This window comes from Desmodus rotundus, chromosome 10 (genome assembly GCF_022682495.2).
Source record: "Desmodus rotundus isolate HL8 chromosome 10, HLdesRot8A.1, whole genome shotgun sequence".
Classification (NCBI taxonomy): domain Eukaryota; kingdom Metazoa; phylum Chordata; class Mammalia; order Chiroptera; family Phyllostomidae; genus Desmodus; species Desmodus rotundus.
Window position 1 is genome coordinate 44,254,160 of NC_071396.1, and position 17,650 is coordinate 44,271,809.

At 40.7% G+C, this 17,650-nt stretch overlaps 1 protein-coding gene across 8 annotated transcripts in view; it reads right to left on the reverse strand.

The window, feature by feature from the left end:
* Window positions 1-15,409, reverse strand: part of RAPGEF6 (Rap guanine nucleotide exchange factor 6) — a 187,858-nt gene extending 172,449 nt beyond the window's left edge. For 5 of the 8 annotated variants that reach the window (XM_053912195.2, XM_053912196.2, XM_053912194.2 and 2 more), the window contains exon 1: window positions 15,118-15,408. In XM_053912195.2, coding sequence (XP_053768170.1) covers window positions 15,118-15,186 — 69 coding nt within the window. In that variant the 5' untranslated portion in view covers window positions 15,187-15,408. Of the gene's footprint in view, window positions 1-15,117 lie in introns of all 8 variants that reach the window. The other 3 variants (XM_053912198.2, XM_024557090.4, XM_053912200.2) reach the window with 2 other exon arrangements.
* Between the last annotated feature and the right edge of the window lie 2,241 nt (window positions 15,410-17,650).

Here is a 17,650-nt window from a genome sequence, read left to right on the forward strand (position 1 = left end):
CCGCACACTGTGGATCACTTAGTAGATCCAAACAGGTTGCGGAGGGCCAGTTACATCCAGTGTCTAACACTAGCCGGCACCAGAGTCCCTCCCAAGCCCCAGAACCAACACATGCAGTCATTAGTTTCAGATGACATCAGAGGAGGATCGATCAGCTTCACAAGCAGCATATTGAAAGGGAGATCCTGGCAGGCACCACACTCTGTGAGGCCAATTCTGTTTCCTGTTGTCAGCAACTGCACAACAGCTCTAACACTGTGGTCAAGGTTGATACCAGTGAGCCAGCCTGAGGGTCAACCCCATGCACAAACAGGCTAACGGCAATCAGGATTCAATTTCAACAGTGGGGCCCACATTACCCACATAAGAAACGTTTCTGGAGCACCCAGCTAGGTAACAAAGGAGAGTGCACCATGAGGTCCACAGGACACCTACTACATAAGGCCACTCTACCAAGACTGGGAGACATAGCAGCTCTACCTAATCCACAGAAACAAACACAAAGAGGCAGCCAAAATGGAGAGACAAAGAAGCATGCCCAAATGAAAAACAGGAAAAATCTATAGAAAAAGAGTTAAATGAAATGGAGGCAAGCAATTTATCAGATATAGTTTTTAAAAATGATCATAAGGATGCTCAAGGAACTTAGTAAGAACTTCAACAGCATGAAAAAGGATACAGAAATCATTTTTTCAAAAACAGAAATGAGGAATACACTAGAAGAAATAAACACTAGGTTGGGTAGAACAGAGGATCAAATCAGCAATTTGGAAGAAAAGGTAGCAGAAAATACCCAATCAAAACAGCAAAAACAAACAAACACAAAACCCCAAAAATAAAAAACTGAGGAGAGTTTATGGGACCTTTGGGACAACATGAAGCATAAAAGCATTTGCATCATAGGGAGGAGAAGGAAGAGGGGAAGAGGGGAAGAGAAAGGGGGAGGGGGAGGGGAGAGAGAGAAAAAAGAGACTATTTGAAGAACTAATGACTGAAAACTTCCCTACCCTGGGAAAGAAAAAGGACACACAAACTGAGGAAAGTCAGAGTCCCAAACAAGTTGAATCTAAAGGGACCCACACCAAGTCACATCATAATTGAAATGGCAAAGTTTAAAGAGAGAATTTTTAAAGCAGCAAGAAAAAGACAGTTACCTACAAGAGAGCTCCCATTAGACTGTCTGCTGATTCCTCTATGGAAACATTTCATCCAGAAGAAACTGACATTAAATGTTCAAAGTGGTGAAAAGCAAGGACCTACAACCAAGAATACTTTACTCAGCAAGACTACCATTTAATATCGAAGGACAAATAAAGAGCTTCCCAGAAAAGAAAAAACTAAAAGCATTCATTACCACCAAATCAGTACTATTAAGAAATGTTAAAGGGTCTTTTTTTTAAAGAAGGAAAAAGAGAAAAACAAAGGAACACAGTTAAATGAATAAAATGGTAATAAATACACACCTACCAATAGTAACACTGAATGTAAATGACATAAACGCTCCAATCACAAGACATAAGGTAGTTGAATAGGTATGAAAACAAGAGCCATAAACATGCTGTTTACAAAAGACCCAAGTCAGAATGAAAGTTACAGACAGACTAAAAACAGATGGAAAATGGTATCGCATGCAAATGGAGAAAAAAAGCTGCGGTAGCAATACTTATATCTGACAAAACAGACTTTAAAACAAAGACAATAGTAAGAGACAAAGAAAAACACTAAGTAATGATAAAGGGAGCAAACAAGAGGATATAACCCTTGTAAACATTTACGTATCCAAAATAGGAGGGACTAAATATACAAAGCAAATCTTGATGGGCATAAAAGGAGAGACAGACAGTGATACAGTCATAGCAGGGACTTTAACACGCCACTGACATCGATGGACAGATCTTCCAGACAGAAAATCAAAAAGGAAACAGCAGCCTTAAGTGACACACTAGATCAGATGGGTTTAATTGATATCCTCAGAGTATTTTATCCCAAAGCAGATTACACATTCTTTTCAAATGCACATGGGACAATTGCTAGGAAAGCCCACATGTTAGGACACAAAACAAGTCTCAATAAATTAAGAAGAATGACATCATATCAAACATCTCCTCTGACCATAACGGTATGAAACTAGAAATCACTCACAAGATAAAAACTGAAAAAATACACAGGCATGAAGGCTAAAAAGCATGCTGCTAAACAATGAATGAGTTAACAATGAGACCAAGGAAGAAATTAAAAGATACCTTGAAACAAAAATGAGAACACAACCCAAAATTTATGGGACACAGAGAAAGTTCAGAGAGGGAAATCCATAGCATTACATGCTTATCTCAAGAAGCAAGAAAAATCTCAAATACACAGTCTAACTTTACACTTAAAAAAACTAGAAAATGAACAACAAAGCCCAACATGAGTAGAAGGAAGTAAATAATAAAGATCAAGGGGAAATAAATGAAATACAGTTAAAAAAATACAAAAGATCAATGAAACCAAGAGCTGTTCTTTGAAAAGATAAACATGACTGACAAAACTTTAACCAGACTCATCAAGAAAAAAGAGGGCCTAAATGAATAAAATCTGAAATGAAAGAGGAGAAGTTACATCTGGCACAATAAAAATACAACGGATTGTGAGGAAATACTACAAATGACTATATGCCAACAAATTGGAACCTGTCTGGATAAAATGAATAAATTCCTAGAAACATACAATCTTCAAAAACTTAATCAGGAAGTGTCAGAAAATCTGAATAGACTGATTACAACTAATGAAATTGAAGTAGCAGTTAACAAAAGTCCTGGTCTGGATAGATTCACAGGTGAATTTTACCAAGCACTCAGAGAACTAACATCTATCTTTCCCAAACTATTCAACAATTTCAAGAGGAGGGAAAACTCCCAATCTCATATTACGAGACGAGCATTATCCTCATTCCAAAACCAGGTAAAAAGATATTACATAGAAAGAAAATTATTGGCCAACATCCCAGATGAATACAGATGCTAAAATCCCCACAAAAATATTAGCAAACCAGACCCATCAATGCATTAAAAAGATCATACACAAAGATCAAGTGAGATTTATTCCAGGTGCAAGGCTGGTACAATATCAACAAATAAACGTGAAACACCACATAAACAAAATGAAAGATTAAAAAAACATGATTATATCAATGGAGGCAGAAAAAAGCACTTGATAAAAACTCAGCAAAGTGTGAATAGAAGGAACATACCTCAACATACTACCCACCACACTAACATCCTACTCAACGGGCAGAAGTTAAAAGCATTTCCCTTAAGACAGAGAACAAGACAAGGATGTCCTCTTTCACCGCTCTTATTCAGCACAGTACTGAAAGTTCTATCCACAGCAATCAGACAAGAAGACATAAAAGACATCCAAATTGGAAAGGAAGAAGTAACGCTGTCATTATTTGTTTATGACATGATACTGTATATAGAGAACTGTAAAGATTCCACCAAAAAACTACTAGAACTGATAAATTCAGTAAAGTAGGATACAAAACAAATATTAAGAAATCAGTAGCATTTTTATACACCAATAATGAAGGGAAACTAAGAAAAAAGTCTCATTTATAACTGCATCAAAAATACCTAGGAATAAATTTAACCAAGATGTAAAAGACCAATACTATGAAAATTACAAAATACTGAAGAAAGAAACTGACAAAGACACAAACAAATGGAAGCATATACTGTGCTCTGAATAGGTATAATTAACATCATTAAAATGTCCATATGAGCCAAAGCAAACTAGATTCAATGCAATTCCTATCAAAATACCAATGGCGTGTTTCACAGAACTAGAACAAATATTCCAAAAATTTACATGGAACAATAAAACACTACGAACAGCCACAGCAATTTTGAGAAGAACAAAGTTGGAGGAATCATGTTCCCTGATATCAAACTATACCAGTGATTTTTCAACAGGTGTAGTGCAAAAAATTTTAAAACAGGCAATATCTGACTATTTAGAGTCGGGACACTGACCTCTTTTCTCTTATATTGTCAAATTAAAAAAAATGTAGACAGCTAACACAACACCACCTGTCTGGTATGAGTGAATCAAAATTATATCCATATGTTTTTTGTCAGATTGGGCAAAAATATATTCTTTTGGTGTGCCACAGAATTTTAGTAAAATTTAGGATTTTAGTTTGTGTGTGCCATGAGATGAAAAAGGTTGAAGAATCACTTAACTATACAAGGCCACAGTAATCAAAACAGCAGGGTGCTAGCAAGAAACTAGACACATGGATGAATAGAACAGAACAGAGAGCCCAGAAATAAACCCAAGCTTTTAAGGTCAATTAATATTCGACAAAGGAGGCAAGAACATACAATGGGGTAAAGATATTTTCTTCAATGAATGGTGTTGGGAAAATTGGACACACTCATGCAAAAAAGTATAAACTAGACCACTTTCTTATACTATATACAAGAATAAACTCAAAATGGATTAAAGAACTAAATGTTAGACTTGAAATCATAAAAATCCTAGAAGAAAACATAGGCAGTAAAATCTCAGGCACTGCTTGTACCAGTATTTTTTCTGGTATGTCTCCTTGTGCAAGGAAAACAAAGAAAAAAAAAACACTGGACTACATCAAACTAAAAAGGTTTTGCACAGCAGAGGAAACCATCAAACAAAATGAAAATACAACTCACTGAATGGAAAAACATATTTGCCAGTAATACATATGATAAGGGGTTAAGAGCCAAAATTTATAAGGAACTCAGACAAGTCAACACCAAAAAACCCCCAAACAACCCAATTAAAAAATGGGCAAAGGACCTGAATAGACACTTCTCCAAAGAGGACATACAGGTGGTCGACAGACATATGAAAAGATGCTCAGTGTCAGTCATCATCAGAGAAATGCAAATTAAAACCACAATGAGATATCACCTCACACCTGTCAGAATGGCTGCCATCAATAAATCAACAAACAGCAAGGACTGACCACAATGTGGAGAAAAGGGAACCCTCATGCACTGTTGGTGAGAATGCAGACTGGTGCAGCCATCGTGAAAAACGGTATGGAGTCTCCTTGAAAAATTAAAAATGGACCTGCCTTATGACCCAGTGACCCTACTTCTGGGAATATATCCGAGAAAACCCAAAATGGTAAAAAAATATATGTACCCCTATGTTCACTGTAGCATTATTTATAATACCCGAACTATGAAAGCAACCCAAGTGCCCAGCAATAGACAAGTGGATTAAAAAAGCTGTAGTTCATATACACAATGGTGTATTACTTGTCCATAAAAAAAAGAACGAAATCCTAACATCTGTGACAGTATGGATGGACCTAGAGGGTATTATGCCAAGTAAAATAAGCCAGTCAGAGAAAAATAACACATGATATTACTCATATGTGAAATCTAAAGAACAATATAAAGGAACAAACAAAACTGAAACAGACTTAGAGATACAGAGAAGACAGACTGATGGTTGCCAGAAGGGAGGGGGAATTGGGGGACTGGGTAAAAAAGGTGAAGGGACTGAGAAGTGCAGATTGGCAGTTAATTACAAAATAGTCATGAAGATGTAGAGTACAGCATAAGAAATACAGTCAGTAATACTGTAACTACAATGTATGGTGCCAGCCGGGTACTGGAAATATCAGGGGAAACACCTGTAAAGTATGTGATTGCCTAACCACTATACCATACCCCTGAATTAATAGCAGGTAATATTGAATGTAAACTGTAATTTAAAAAAATTTTAATAAAAAATACAAATAAAATTGTCAGGGAAAAAAAGTCACTGATGAATCGTGTAACCTTGAGCAAGACCTTTTATCTCTTTAATGTTTAGTTCCTCTATATGTGTGCAACCCATCTCGTCAGCCCTCAGCCCATCAAATGAAGTATTTGGGGGGAGTGCTGTGGACTACGTGTTTGCAAGTGCAATCTAGGCCATGCCGCTACTTCTGCTATGTGCTATGTGTGCTGTCCAATGAGGACCTGTCTCTGCCATATGCCAAAGCCTGAAGCCCTCCAGCTGTCAAAGTATCAGTTTATGGCGAAGTAGTGAAGAATGTCTGGTAGCAAAGAAGCATCGAATAAGGGCTACTTGTGCCTCCACCACCTCAAGTTCTTAATAAATTGGCTCATTCAGTTTTTGTTTACAGCCAGACTTCAGTTTACACAGGCTGGTCCAAGGTAAAGCCAAATGATAATCACAATGTTATAGAGATCACAATCACTCCATCCTTCCAAAACAACAGGACTTTGTCACACAGGAAAGCTCACCACTCCTCCTCTTTGCAGAATTCTCTCTTAGGGAAGCTCCTCATCTCTCAGAAACAAATCTTACGGTGTCTAAACTCCAACGGCCACAGTTCTTTTCTCAAGCTGGGAATCTCCAATGCATGTAAAATGAGGTGCCTAGAGGAGAAGCTGTCTAACAAACGTCCCAGATGCAGATGTAACATTCCCTTTCCATCCAGCTGAGTTTAAGAATAACATTCAAGGGCCCCAGAAGCATAAATGTGCTCTTTTACTTTCTGAGGGGTGCACTTGCTACACGAAAGAACAAGAGAATTTCTGGGCTGCCACCCTTCAGATGTGTACACAGTGACTCATTCAAAAATCTCTCTCAATACAAGGTACTTTTTTGACAATTATTTAAAAACCTCTACAAGTGTAATAAATAATTACAAGAACACTAAATTTTACATTCTTTCAATTTTATCTCCCTCTTTAACTTTTGGTAACAAAAATGAGCTAGTGTTTTTAAAAAACCTCTTTCTGATTGTAAATAGGCAATTATATTAGCACCAAGCTGAGCATGAAATTTTGGCCCAACAATTTTTAAGTCATCTGACTGAAAACATGAAAAGTCACTCTGGCTGGTGTGACTCAGTAGACTGAGCACTGGCCTGTGAACGGAAAGGATGCCAGTTCGATTCCCGGTCAGGGCACATGCCTGGGTTGCCGGCCAGGTCCTTGGTTCAGGATGTGTGAGAAGCAACCAAGAGATGTTTCTCTCACATTGGTGTTCCTCTCCCTTTCTCTAGAATAAATAAAATCTTTTTTAAAAAAATGAAAAGTCACCCTGACTATTGTGGCTCAGTTGGTTGGGCATCATCTCACAAAGCACAAAAGGTCGCCAGTCTGATTGTGGGTCAGGGCATTTGCCTGGACTGCGGCTTCGGTCCCTGGTCAAAGAATCTAAGAGAGGCAGCCCATTGATGTTTCTCACATCGATGTTTCTCTCCCTGTTTCTCCCTCCTTGCCCCCTCTCTAAAAATAAATAAATAAAGTCTTAAGAAAGAAAACATGAAAAGTCAAAACTGGCATTTATTTTGCTCTGTGAAGTTTCTGGCAAATGTGTTTTAAAGCCATAGGAAAAAAGGAGATCCTGTTTCAAGGTATGACTAAGTTTCCTCTATCTGTATTGACTGTAAAGAACTGCCAGGTAAAACCAAGTTTCTGGTCATTGTACTTTATCAGTATTTTAATAAGAGAATATTAATAGCAAATGTTGCCACTGTGCCAAAGTTCATCAATCTTTTCACCCCAGCGCTTCGAATAGCAGATCAACAGAAATCACTACTAGAAGAGTAGGGGAACAGTACTTTGCACATTCCTTTTCTTTTTATTTACTCTACAAATATTTGAATACCTACTATATACCAAGTATCGCATGATGGGAACTGGGACACAGTTGTATCTTCAAGGGGTTTACAGTCCAGCCAGAGAGACAAACATGCAGTGATCATAACACAGTACGGGAACCGCCGTGGCAGAGGAGGGCAAACAGGTCCTGGAAACACTAGCTGTGGAGTGGAGATGCGAGGCGGGAAGGATGCACGATTTTGCGGATGAGCAGTGGGATGAGATTTCAGTGGGGAACCTGAATTTCCCAAGCCAGAGGACGTAGCAAGCTAGTAGGTATGCCTACCACTTATCGAGTGCTCATTATGACAGGCACTCTGCTAGATATTTTTCTACCTGTATTACCTCATTTAGTCCACACAACAATCCCCAGAAGTTATTCAGCCTCAGAGAAGTTAGGTGAATTGCCTAGTGTCACTCAAGTTCTCAGTGCTAGAGCCCAGGTTTATGGTCCAAATGCAAAATTCAAGGGCTGTAAACATACTTTCTCATCCTACGTACATCAGAGAGACAGGAAAATATGGCACAATGGACAACGCTTCTCACCTCTCTATATTGGACTATGGAACTTTCTGTAAATACCAGTGCTTAGTACTCCATTTCAGAATGTTTTAATTCTGAGCATTAAGACACACACACACACACACACACACACAGGGTGGGCCTGGCCATTAAAAAACATTACCGAGGTTGAGAAATACATATAAGCTTAGACTGAGAAGTACTGTTAGGATATTTATAAGCAGTTAAAACGCACGTGTTTGGGGGTGAGGGATAAGGCCAGAGTACCAGGCAGAAGACCATGGAGGACTAATCTTTCCCCTTTTCCCGTCAGAGATATACTGACAAACAGCACAGAACACCTGTGGCCTTCACTTTCTTGGGTCTTACACAATCTCTCTTCAACCCACTGTGACGGGGCTCTGTATTAATCAGCCCACCGAAACCATTCAGATGGAAGCAATCCAAGTAATTTATCAGTACTCATTTTTCTTGAACTCTTAGAGTGTCAGACGTTAATGATCAGGGATTTCTCTCTGAAAGGTGTCCCTGTAACAGCACCTTTCTGTTCTCCTCCTTCCTCTGAAACAATTTCTTTTCATTCTCTTTTGCAGCATTCTTTTCCTTCTCCATCCCTTGCATACTAAAGCACACAAAGGGACCTGACCTTCTATCCTCACTCTGCTTTTCACCCTGGGTGTTCCTACCAGCCCCCTGACATCACCATGACATCAACGGCATAACCAGTATGCTGGAGACTCTAGGACCAACTCAGACTGACAGCCTGGTTTGGTCTGAAGCTCCAAATGCTTACTGAACGTCTCTATCAGTGTCCCCTGTAGGAAGTCTCAAACCCCTTCCAAAACTGAATTCTCTTCCCACCCTAATTCTGCTCCTCTGCTCCTTAATAATGTACTTTTACACACACAATGACCCAAATCACAGATCCAAACTATGTTTGCACTCAGTCCAAGTCTGATCCCAAGCCAAAGACAGGGAGGTTTTGCAAGACTTGTCCCAACGCTACGCAGAGGCTTGGGAGGAACCTAAGGACAGGGTGTTTCTTGGCCGAACAGCAGCACCTCTGGGGCTGAGGCAGTTATCCCAACGGTAGGCTTCCACAGAGTGAGGTACACAGCCCAAAGGTCAGTCACAGGACACAAAGGAGGTTCAAAGTCCGATCCGAAGATTAAAAACGTAAAAAAAAAAAGGGGGGGGGGAGTTTCAAAGTCCTCTTGGTTGCCAGTAACATACACACTGTGTGATTCCACTCAAATGAAGTTCAAATGCAGGCACAGCAAATTTATGGGGTAAGATATATATATCTCATGATTTGGGTGGTAGCCAAATAGATGTGTAAAAATCCACAGGGTATGTTGACTTTACTGTATGTGTAATACAGTCCATTTCAGAGTTTAAAAAAAAATGGCTGGTGGAAGGCAGACACTCCCATTCCAATCAATCTCCACCTCACTCCCTCATGTGTTGCTACCTTACAATGTACCTGAACTACTGCATTTGTTTCCTATGACCAGGACCGCACCTCCTGGTTTCCCTGTTATCCTGATAGAATCATTAATAGTTTTACCTTGCACACAGAAAAGTATCCCGGTTTAGACAAAACGTTGTATGTTCAACCCACATGTTTTTAACAATACCCACAAAGTGATCTTTGTAAAACTGCTCTCATTTCTAGGCTTCAAACCTTCCAGGCATTCTCCTCTATTTATCAAGTCCAGTCCAAATCCCTGGCATGATCCAATCCTGCTAGTATAGCCAGCTTCAACATTTAACATTCAAGACCACGTTCTGCCCCCCGCCACTGCCCTCACATTAGCCAGTGTTTTGCAGCCTTCTTTCATTATCACAACCCTCCCGAAGAGCATTTTTAGACATTTCCCCCAATTGTTGCCCGCCCCCAATTAAGTATAAGGAATAAGATTTTGGCAGGTAGGGGTTAGTTTCAGAGTGGCACAAACCACAGGAATATCTAAGATTTTTTTCACTCACCCCTCCAAAAACCAGTTTTTGACCCTTGGGAATGACATCAGCCCCACTGGCTTCTCTTTCTACAAATGTGCCTGGCTTGTCAACATCAGTGCCTTTGCTCCTATTGCTTCCTGCGAGGAATGGCCTACACTCTGGATATCATTCAGCTCTTCATGGTATTTACCAATCAATTTAATGCTTCTCCAAGAAACCTTTCCTTTCTCCACCTGCAGTTTCAAAGTGCCCTAGCCATACCTTCGTCACTGATAACCTTAACATTTTACTGATGTTTTATGTCTGTCTCCTAAGTTAATGAAGAACAGGGACCATGCCCAATTTCTTTCTACAACCTTGGCTTTTATTTTGTCTGACATATCATCTGTTAAATGAACAGATAACAATGGTATCATCTGGGTGAGGTAAGCATACATCTCAGTTTACCTGAGACAGTCCCTTTTTAATCTGTTATTCTATCAATGGCATAAATATTAATAGTACCTCTCTTATTCCCCAAAATGGCTTATATGATAACATATATTGCTAACCTACCAGGCAGCGGGAAATAATTAAGTTCTGAGCAAGAGCAGAACATGAGTATCAGAAAGGCCATTTTAGCAATGACAGTAAATGACTCAAGCAAAAAATTCAGGGTTATAGTGATTAAAAAAAAAAGAAGAAGAAGAAGCCTGATCTAGGTTAGTAGAGCTGGGAAAAAAGAGGTAGAGAGAGATTTGGGATATAAAATCAACAGTTTAGTGGCCAGTTGGACACTGAGAGGAAGACAGCAGGAGGAGTCAAGAGTAAAAACACAAATTTCTAGACTGAACAACTGGGACAGTCACCAGACTACTGAGGAGGAGAAATGATGATTGCTTCTACTTCAGGGGTGTCAAACTCATTTTCACCGGGGCCACATCAGCCTCGTGGCTGCCTTCAAAGGGCCGAAATAATTTTAGGACTGTATACATGTAACTACTCCTTGCTGTTAAGGAGTTGAAATTACATTAGGCTCTTTGAAGGCAACTGCGAGGCTGATGTGCCCCCTCCCCCCCCCCCCCCCCCCCGGTGAAAATGAGTTTGACACCCCTGGTCTATCTAGAACTAGTGACTGAAGAATCCACAGACAATTTAGCAGTTAGCTATATGGATCTGAAGCACACTAGGGGGGGAGGGGGGGGGGCACATGAGAGGACCTATCCAGTCCCAGGAGTCAGCCTATAAAAATTAACTGAAGCCAAGCGGCTGAATGAGACTACCCAGATGTACAAAATGAGCCATTCTAATGATTAGAAAATAGTATCTTTTTAATATAAGTAGTTTACAAAATTAATTCTAAATTTTGTTTTATTTACTGATCATTTAATATGTGCAAAACATGGTTTTAAGCACTCAGAAAGGGAACTAAACCAGAGAGAGATAAGGAGCTCACTCTGAGGAAGAAAGGGTATATAGAAAGAACGGTGTTGAGTATTGATTGAGTAGAGGAACAGCGAAATTCAAGGTCTCAATTTTGAAAATGAATGCCTTAACAGCTTTTGTTGTTATATAACCCTAGGCTTCCCAAAGAGTACTTAAGTCTAAAATTGTTCACTAAAAAAAATCTTTGCAAAGTGGAAAAGGAAATCAAAGAACTAGCTCAAGAAAGGCAATGTGCTGTGGAGGCTGAAGCTACAAAGTAGGAGAAATGGCCAGAAAAGTAAAAACTGTTAGAACGTGGTTCTAACAGCATACTTTACAACACATTTCCACACTCAGTGTCTGGCTCGCCAGGATTATGCTTGAGTTGACAGTTTCACATAAGGACAACAGATGGTTCAAAATAAAGGAACCATTCATTTTGTCCTACAAACAAACAGAAGAGTTCTTTACTCATTAATGATATGATACAAACATCTGATTACAAGATTTTAAGACACTGACTCTTACTTGCATTTTTTTCCATAGTTCTTTGCACCTGGTGGGTATTCAAGGAACAATAAGCTGAATGAATGAATGAATTGTATCCCCTTCCATCATACACTTGATTTGCTTGGCTTCCAGGATACCACCACTCTCATTTTTCTTCTACGGCACTGTTTACTTCCATTGTCGTTCTTTGCTGGTTTCTGCTTTCTCCCCTCTGTATTGATCAAGTGCCTCAGGACAGTGGCTTTGGCTCTCTTCCGTTTTCTATGTACGCTCATTACCTTGGTAGTTTCATCCGGCCTCATGATTTTGAGTAATACCTATAAGCTAATGACTATAAAATGTCTATCTCCAGTCAAGCCTTCTCTCTAGAAATATAAATCTGCATATGCAACTCCTTCCTCAAGATTTCTAACAGACATTTCAAACATGACGTGTTCAAAACTGAATTTCTGATCTTCCCTGCCAAGACCTACTCCTGCTGCAGCTTTCCCCATCTATCTGATGGCAGTTCAAACTCTCTTTGATGGTAATTCCAATGCTCCAGTTATTTCAGGCCAAAAACCCTGAAACCATGCTTAATTCTTCTCTTTCCCTCAAAGTGCATATTCAACCCATGAACAAGTCACATTGGCTAAACCATCAAAATACTTCCACAATTGATGACTTCTTGCCACCTGCATTACTATCACTTTAATCTGAGTTACTACAGTCATCTCTTCCTGCTTTAACGTGACAGCCTCTTAGCTGATGTTCCTGCTTCTTTCTACCCCTGCTCCCAGTCTATTCTCAACCCAGCAACCAGCAATGGGTCTCTTTGAAAGGTATGATAATATCTCTTTTCTGGTTCAAACCTTTTGACAGTTCCCTCTTTCACTCAAAATAAAAGTCAAAGAACTCACAATGATTTAGAAAGTCCTACATGATACGCCTCATCCTATACTACCACTGTCGCCTCTTACTACTCTCACCTTGTTCACTCTTCTGCACTCCTTGCTATGCCTCCAATGCACCACACATGTTCTCACCTTGGGGCCTCTGCAATGACTCTTCTACTTGGAAAGCTCTTTCCCCACACTACCCCATGGCTAACTCCACATGCAGCAAGCCTTTAATTAAAAGTCATCTCTACCAGAACACTGACCATCTTATTTAAACTGCAACCTTGCCCCTTGCTTCCTAACCCTTTATTCTGCTCTTTATTAGCCATTATCAGTTGACATATCATGTAACTTGTTTACTGTATGTATCTACCTTCTCCCCTTCCCTTTCTATTAGAATGTAAGCACCACTAGGGCAGATGTGTTTTGTTTACTGGTACATCCTAGTTCACAGAATGGTGTCTTAAACTGGTAAGCTTTCAATAAATAACTGTGGAATGAATGAATGGATACATTCATTCCACAATGAATAAATACATTCAATGTATTTATTAGACCCTTAAGTGTCCACTAAATGAATAAGGATTTTGTGAAAATAGAAATGAACTTCTGAGAATTTCATCAAATTTTTTATCACATATAAATTATCACTAGGATTCAGGTAACCACTTTATTCAGACTTTCGTACCCCAAATTCTACGGTCATTCAAAAGTAGTTCCAATGAATTAAGCAGTGAACAGGCTTCGTAGCAACATGTCCAGGCTCTAGTCCCTGTACTGCGGGCAGTTGTTTAGTAGTCCCTTAATCCATGATGCTTCTATGCCAGTAAAATGAAAAGTATTCAACAGAGGCACACGATGGCCAACACTGTGAACAGTTTAGAAAATGTTGTAAGGCTCAAAAACAGGCAATTTCAAACTAGATTAATTCTGCTATTAAAGAGAGGTAGGATGTTCCCATTAAAATGTGAATGTATCGTAAGTAATATTCAAAAGTAAGACTAACACTGTACATTGCAAGCCTTGCATGACTTTCTAATGATATAAAAATTATGGCAGATTCACCTGTTCTAGCTGAAAGCTTTCAGTGAGCTCACAATTACTTCAAGAATCATCACAGGTAAATTAAAACACATGGGAGTATAAAAGCAGGTTCTCAACAAAGGACTCTGGACAGTGACAGTATTTGCCTGTTTCCATGCAAAGATTAGGATCTCCAACTATGAAGTTTTAACCATCAAGGCTACAATTATGGCTTGAATAATGTTGGTACAAAAGATCAGCCCAAGATTACTAAGACCTACTATGCAAAAAGCTGTTAATCTGAAAAACTCAAATGTGATTTAGGAAGAATTAACCAAAGCTTTTAATTTCAATTCTTGCAACTATATACAAGACAGTCCAACAATCCCTTCAGATTGTTTTTAGTTTTTGCTTTCTGATTTAGGAAACATACAACTTATTATAGAAATTCTCCAAATCAAGAAAAAGCTTAGCATTCTGTAAGGATATACGACGTTAACAGGTTTTAGTTATGTACCTGAAAACTAGCCTTTAGGACCTAAAGTTTAGGTCAAATGAAAATCATTTAAGCTGATGCCATTACTGCTAACCCAATACAGCAAGTTTTGGATGCAAGGACAAAATACTGTAAAATTTCCCAATGACAGTGTGAAAAAGTACCTCCAGAGCTGATCTTTAAGCATCATCCTCCACCAGAATTCATCATCTGACTGGACGCAAAGTTTGAAAGCGATTTTGAAAACTATATTTTTTAAGCATTTGTACAGTATTTCAGAGACCTTTAAAGAAGTTATTTCTTAATAACATGACTGTTAAACTTCACTTACAATTTCTACCTCATTTTTCAGTCTACCTACCTACAGGTAATCGCACTCAAAGACCCACATTTTACCCTGAAAAAACTACGATTTAGTAAATGGTGCTTTCTTATCGAAACCACTAGGAAGTCACTGGCAAGGATGGGTGTGAGGGGAAGGCGGCATCGCTAGCAGAAAAGGCAGTCGTCACCCGCCCGCGAGAAGGGCCCGGGGTCGGGGGACGCAGAGAACAGAAACTCTGCCAGCAGGTGTGAAGCTCCGGCAAGGGGACAGTAGCCGCAGGTTTCAGCCCGACAGGGGTAAGCGCCCGTAGGACAAGGGGAAGCGCGCCCGGTCGGCCGGCCTTACCTCCGGGGTCCGCTCCGGCGGTTTCTTCCTCAGCGCTTGCCTAGCGCCGGGGTCCACGGGTGAGTTCATGGGTGCAGCCCCGGGGCCCGTGCTCTCCAGCCTACCCTTAGCAGCACCTGCGACAGTCCATTCACCCTAGTTTGGGGGTCTGCACCCCCTCGTCCCCAAGGAAGGAAACTCCGGCCCGCGACGGGTCCCGGACTCAAGGAAACAAGCCTTCGCAACGCCCGCCCAGGGCCTCAGCCCACGCGCGACTGGCCAGAGAGAAGCCAGCCCAGGGGGGAGGGGGGGTGGAGGATGGCGAGTGCGCATGCGCAGCACCGCGTGCTCACGCAAACGAACGCCCAGGGGCGTGGCTCCGCGCTGACGTAAGAAGTGGGGAGGTACAGTTAGGCCTCTTCCGACCCCTCCGTGAAATTTAAAAACACTTCGCTGTACCTCTCCTAAACCCCTCTCACTGGGTCGGCTTCAGAGGTGAGGTTTCGGCCGCTCCAGCTTCGCGGGGAGAGCCTGGAAACGCGCCTTGAGGAACAGCAAAAATAGCAAGTTGGGGCAGAACTGTGGGGGAAGTCCTTTTAGGTGGAGATGTGTTTGTACCCAAATCCGGAAGCTCCGGGCGTCGCCGAGCCTGGGCCAACGCCCCGCCCTTCGAGAAATCGCGGAAGGGAAGTCGCCATTTGGCAAGCAAGTTCGTGCAGGCTGTTTGCTAAGTGTCTTCTGTTAAAACGAATCTCCTGTAGAAGAGCTGCACCGTGAAGTCGTTACCCTGCCCAATACTGACGTCCTGAGATCAGGGTAGACAAGTCACAGCTTCGTAGCCCAGCAGCGATGAGCAGCCTCCGTGTCTGCTGCCAGCCATTACCGCTGGCTCGCGAAGCCAGACTGTGTTCACAGAACCAGGGCCCAGGGTAGCCCTCCCTTCGTCCCACCTTTAGGCAGCCAGGGTTGCTGGCGTAGGGCTGCCTGGACTCGAGTGACTGCTTTTGCACTACATTTTATAGACAAAACTGTTTCCCAACAAACTGGTCCATTGTGAAAAACAGACCACTCTGGTGCTGACACCCGCAAAAGCTGTTTCCAACATAAGCTCATTGACATAATTCCAGAATCCATCCTCCTGGAATAGTCCTTTTCACCTGATCTCATTAATGCCCAGATGGGCCGCACTAGTTACCCAATTGCTTTACTTTGGAGCCCCCATAGGCCTGTCCTTTCCACTGAAAGCTCCCTGAGGGCTGTGTACATATCTAGGTACCCCTTACACCAATTACCATAACTCACTAAACTCAGATTTATGATTATGCCATTATTCAGGGTTTTTTAATAAGGGGGTAAGAATTAAAATTATATTTCATGGTAACAAAAGGGAAAAGTGTCTCCAAGCTGCAACATGTACCGTTTCTGGGACCTGGTAATGTCGTCGATATGGGTTTTGTTTTCCGTTGGTCGTTAGGCTTGCTCAAATCAAGTTTACAACATAATCTTAGCACATTTCTTTTTTGTATTGGACAGAAACCTTACCAGGGCAGTTGTGGCTCAGCCATTCTCTCAGCCATCACTCAGAAAGCAAGTGATTGTGGAAGATCACGAGGAATTGCAAGACCCATTTTCATCATTTTTTGTGTGTGCATCAACATACCCTCAAAGATCTGCCTAAGATCAGAAAGGTTATCCTTTCCATTCTTCACAGGTCAGTTTCCCGGAGCACATCAATAGTTGAAAGAAGGATAAGGAAATAAAGCATGATGATGACTGTTAGGTTGGACGTCAGGGATAAACACCTGAATCTGTGTCTTTAAGGCCATTTCTAGTTACTTTAGTGAAGTTATTTAATACCCCTAAACTTCAGTATTTTTAACTGTAAGATGGGAATAGTAAAGAACCTACGGCTTTGGGATTCCCTGAAGATTATGTCAGATAATTCATATGAAGCACTTAAGATGCCCCCTGCACAATAACAACTCTGTTATTTCTATGACTTTACCTCTGGGAAGTGACTTCTCTAAAGAAATTTTCAAATCTGAAGAACTGGATAGTTTTTAATCCCAAATTTTTTTTGTTAGTTACTATTCAGAGATACATTAAAATATTCATGAAGATGTGGAGCAATAGCAACTCTCACAAACTGCCAGTTACTTATAAATTGGGAAACCCATGGGAGGGGGGGAACAGTAGTAAAGCTGAAACTTGATATACCCTGTGACAACAAATCCATTTTGTGATATATATTCTGAAGAATACCCTTCTGACTGGTGTGGTTCAGTGTGTTGGGGACGTCCCGCAAACCGGAAGGTCACCATTAGATTCCAGGACAGGGCACATGTCTGGTTGCTGACCAGGCCCCCGGGTGGTGATGTGGGAAAAGCAACCTCCCTTTTTCCTTCCTTTCCCCTCTAAAAATAAAATCTTAAAAAATTAAAAAGTACCCGCGTACATCAGAAAAGTTGAACAAAAATGTTTTGTTCATGTTAGCCAAAAACTGGAAATAACTCAAATGTCCATCAGTAACAAGATGGATAAATTGTAGTACATC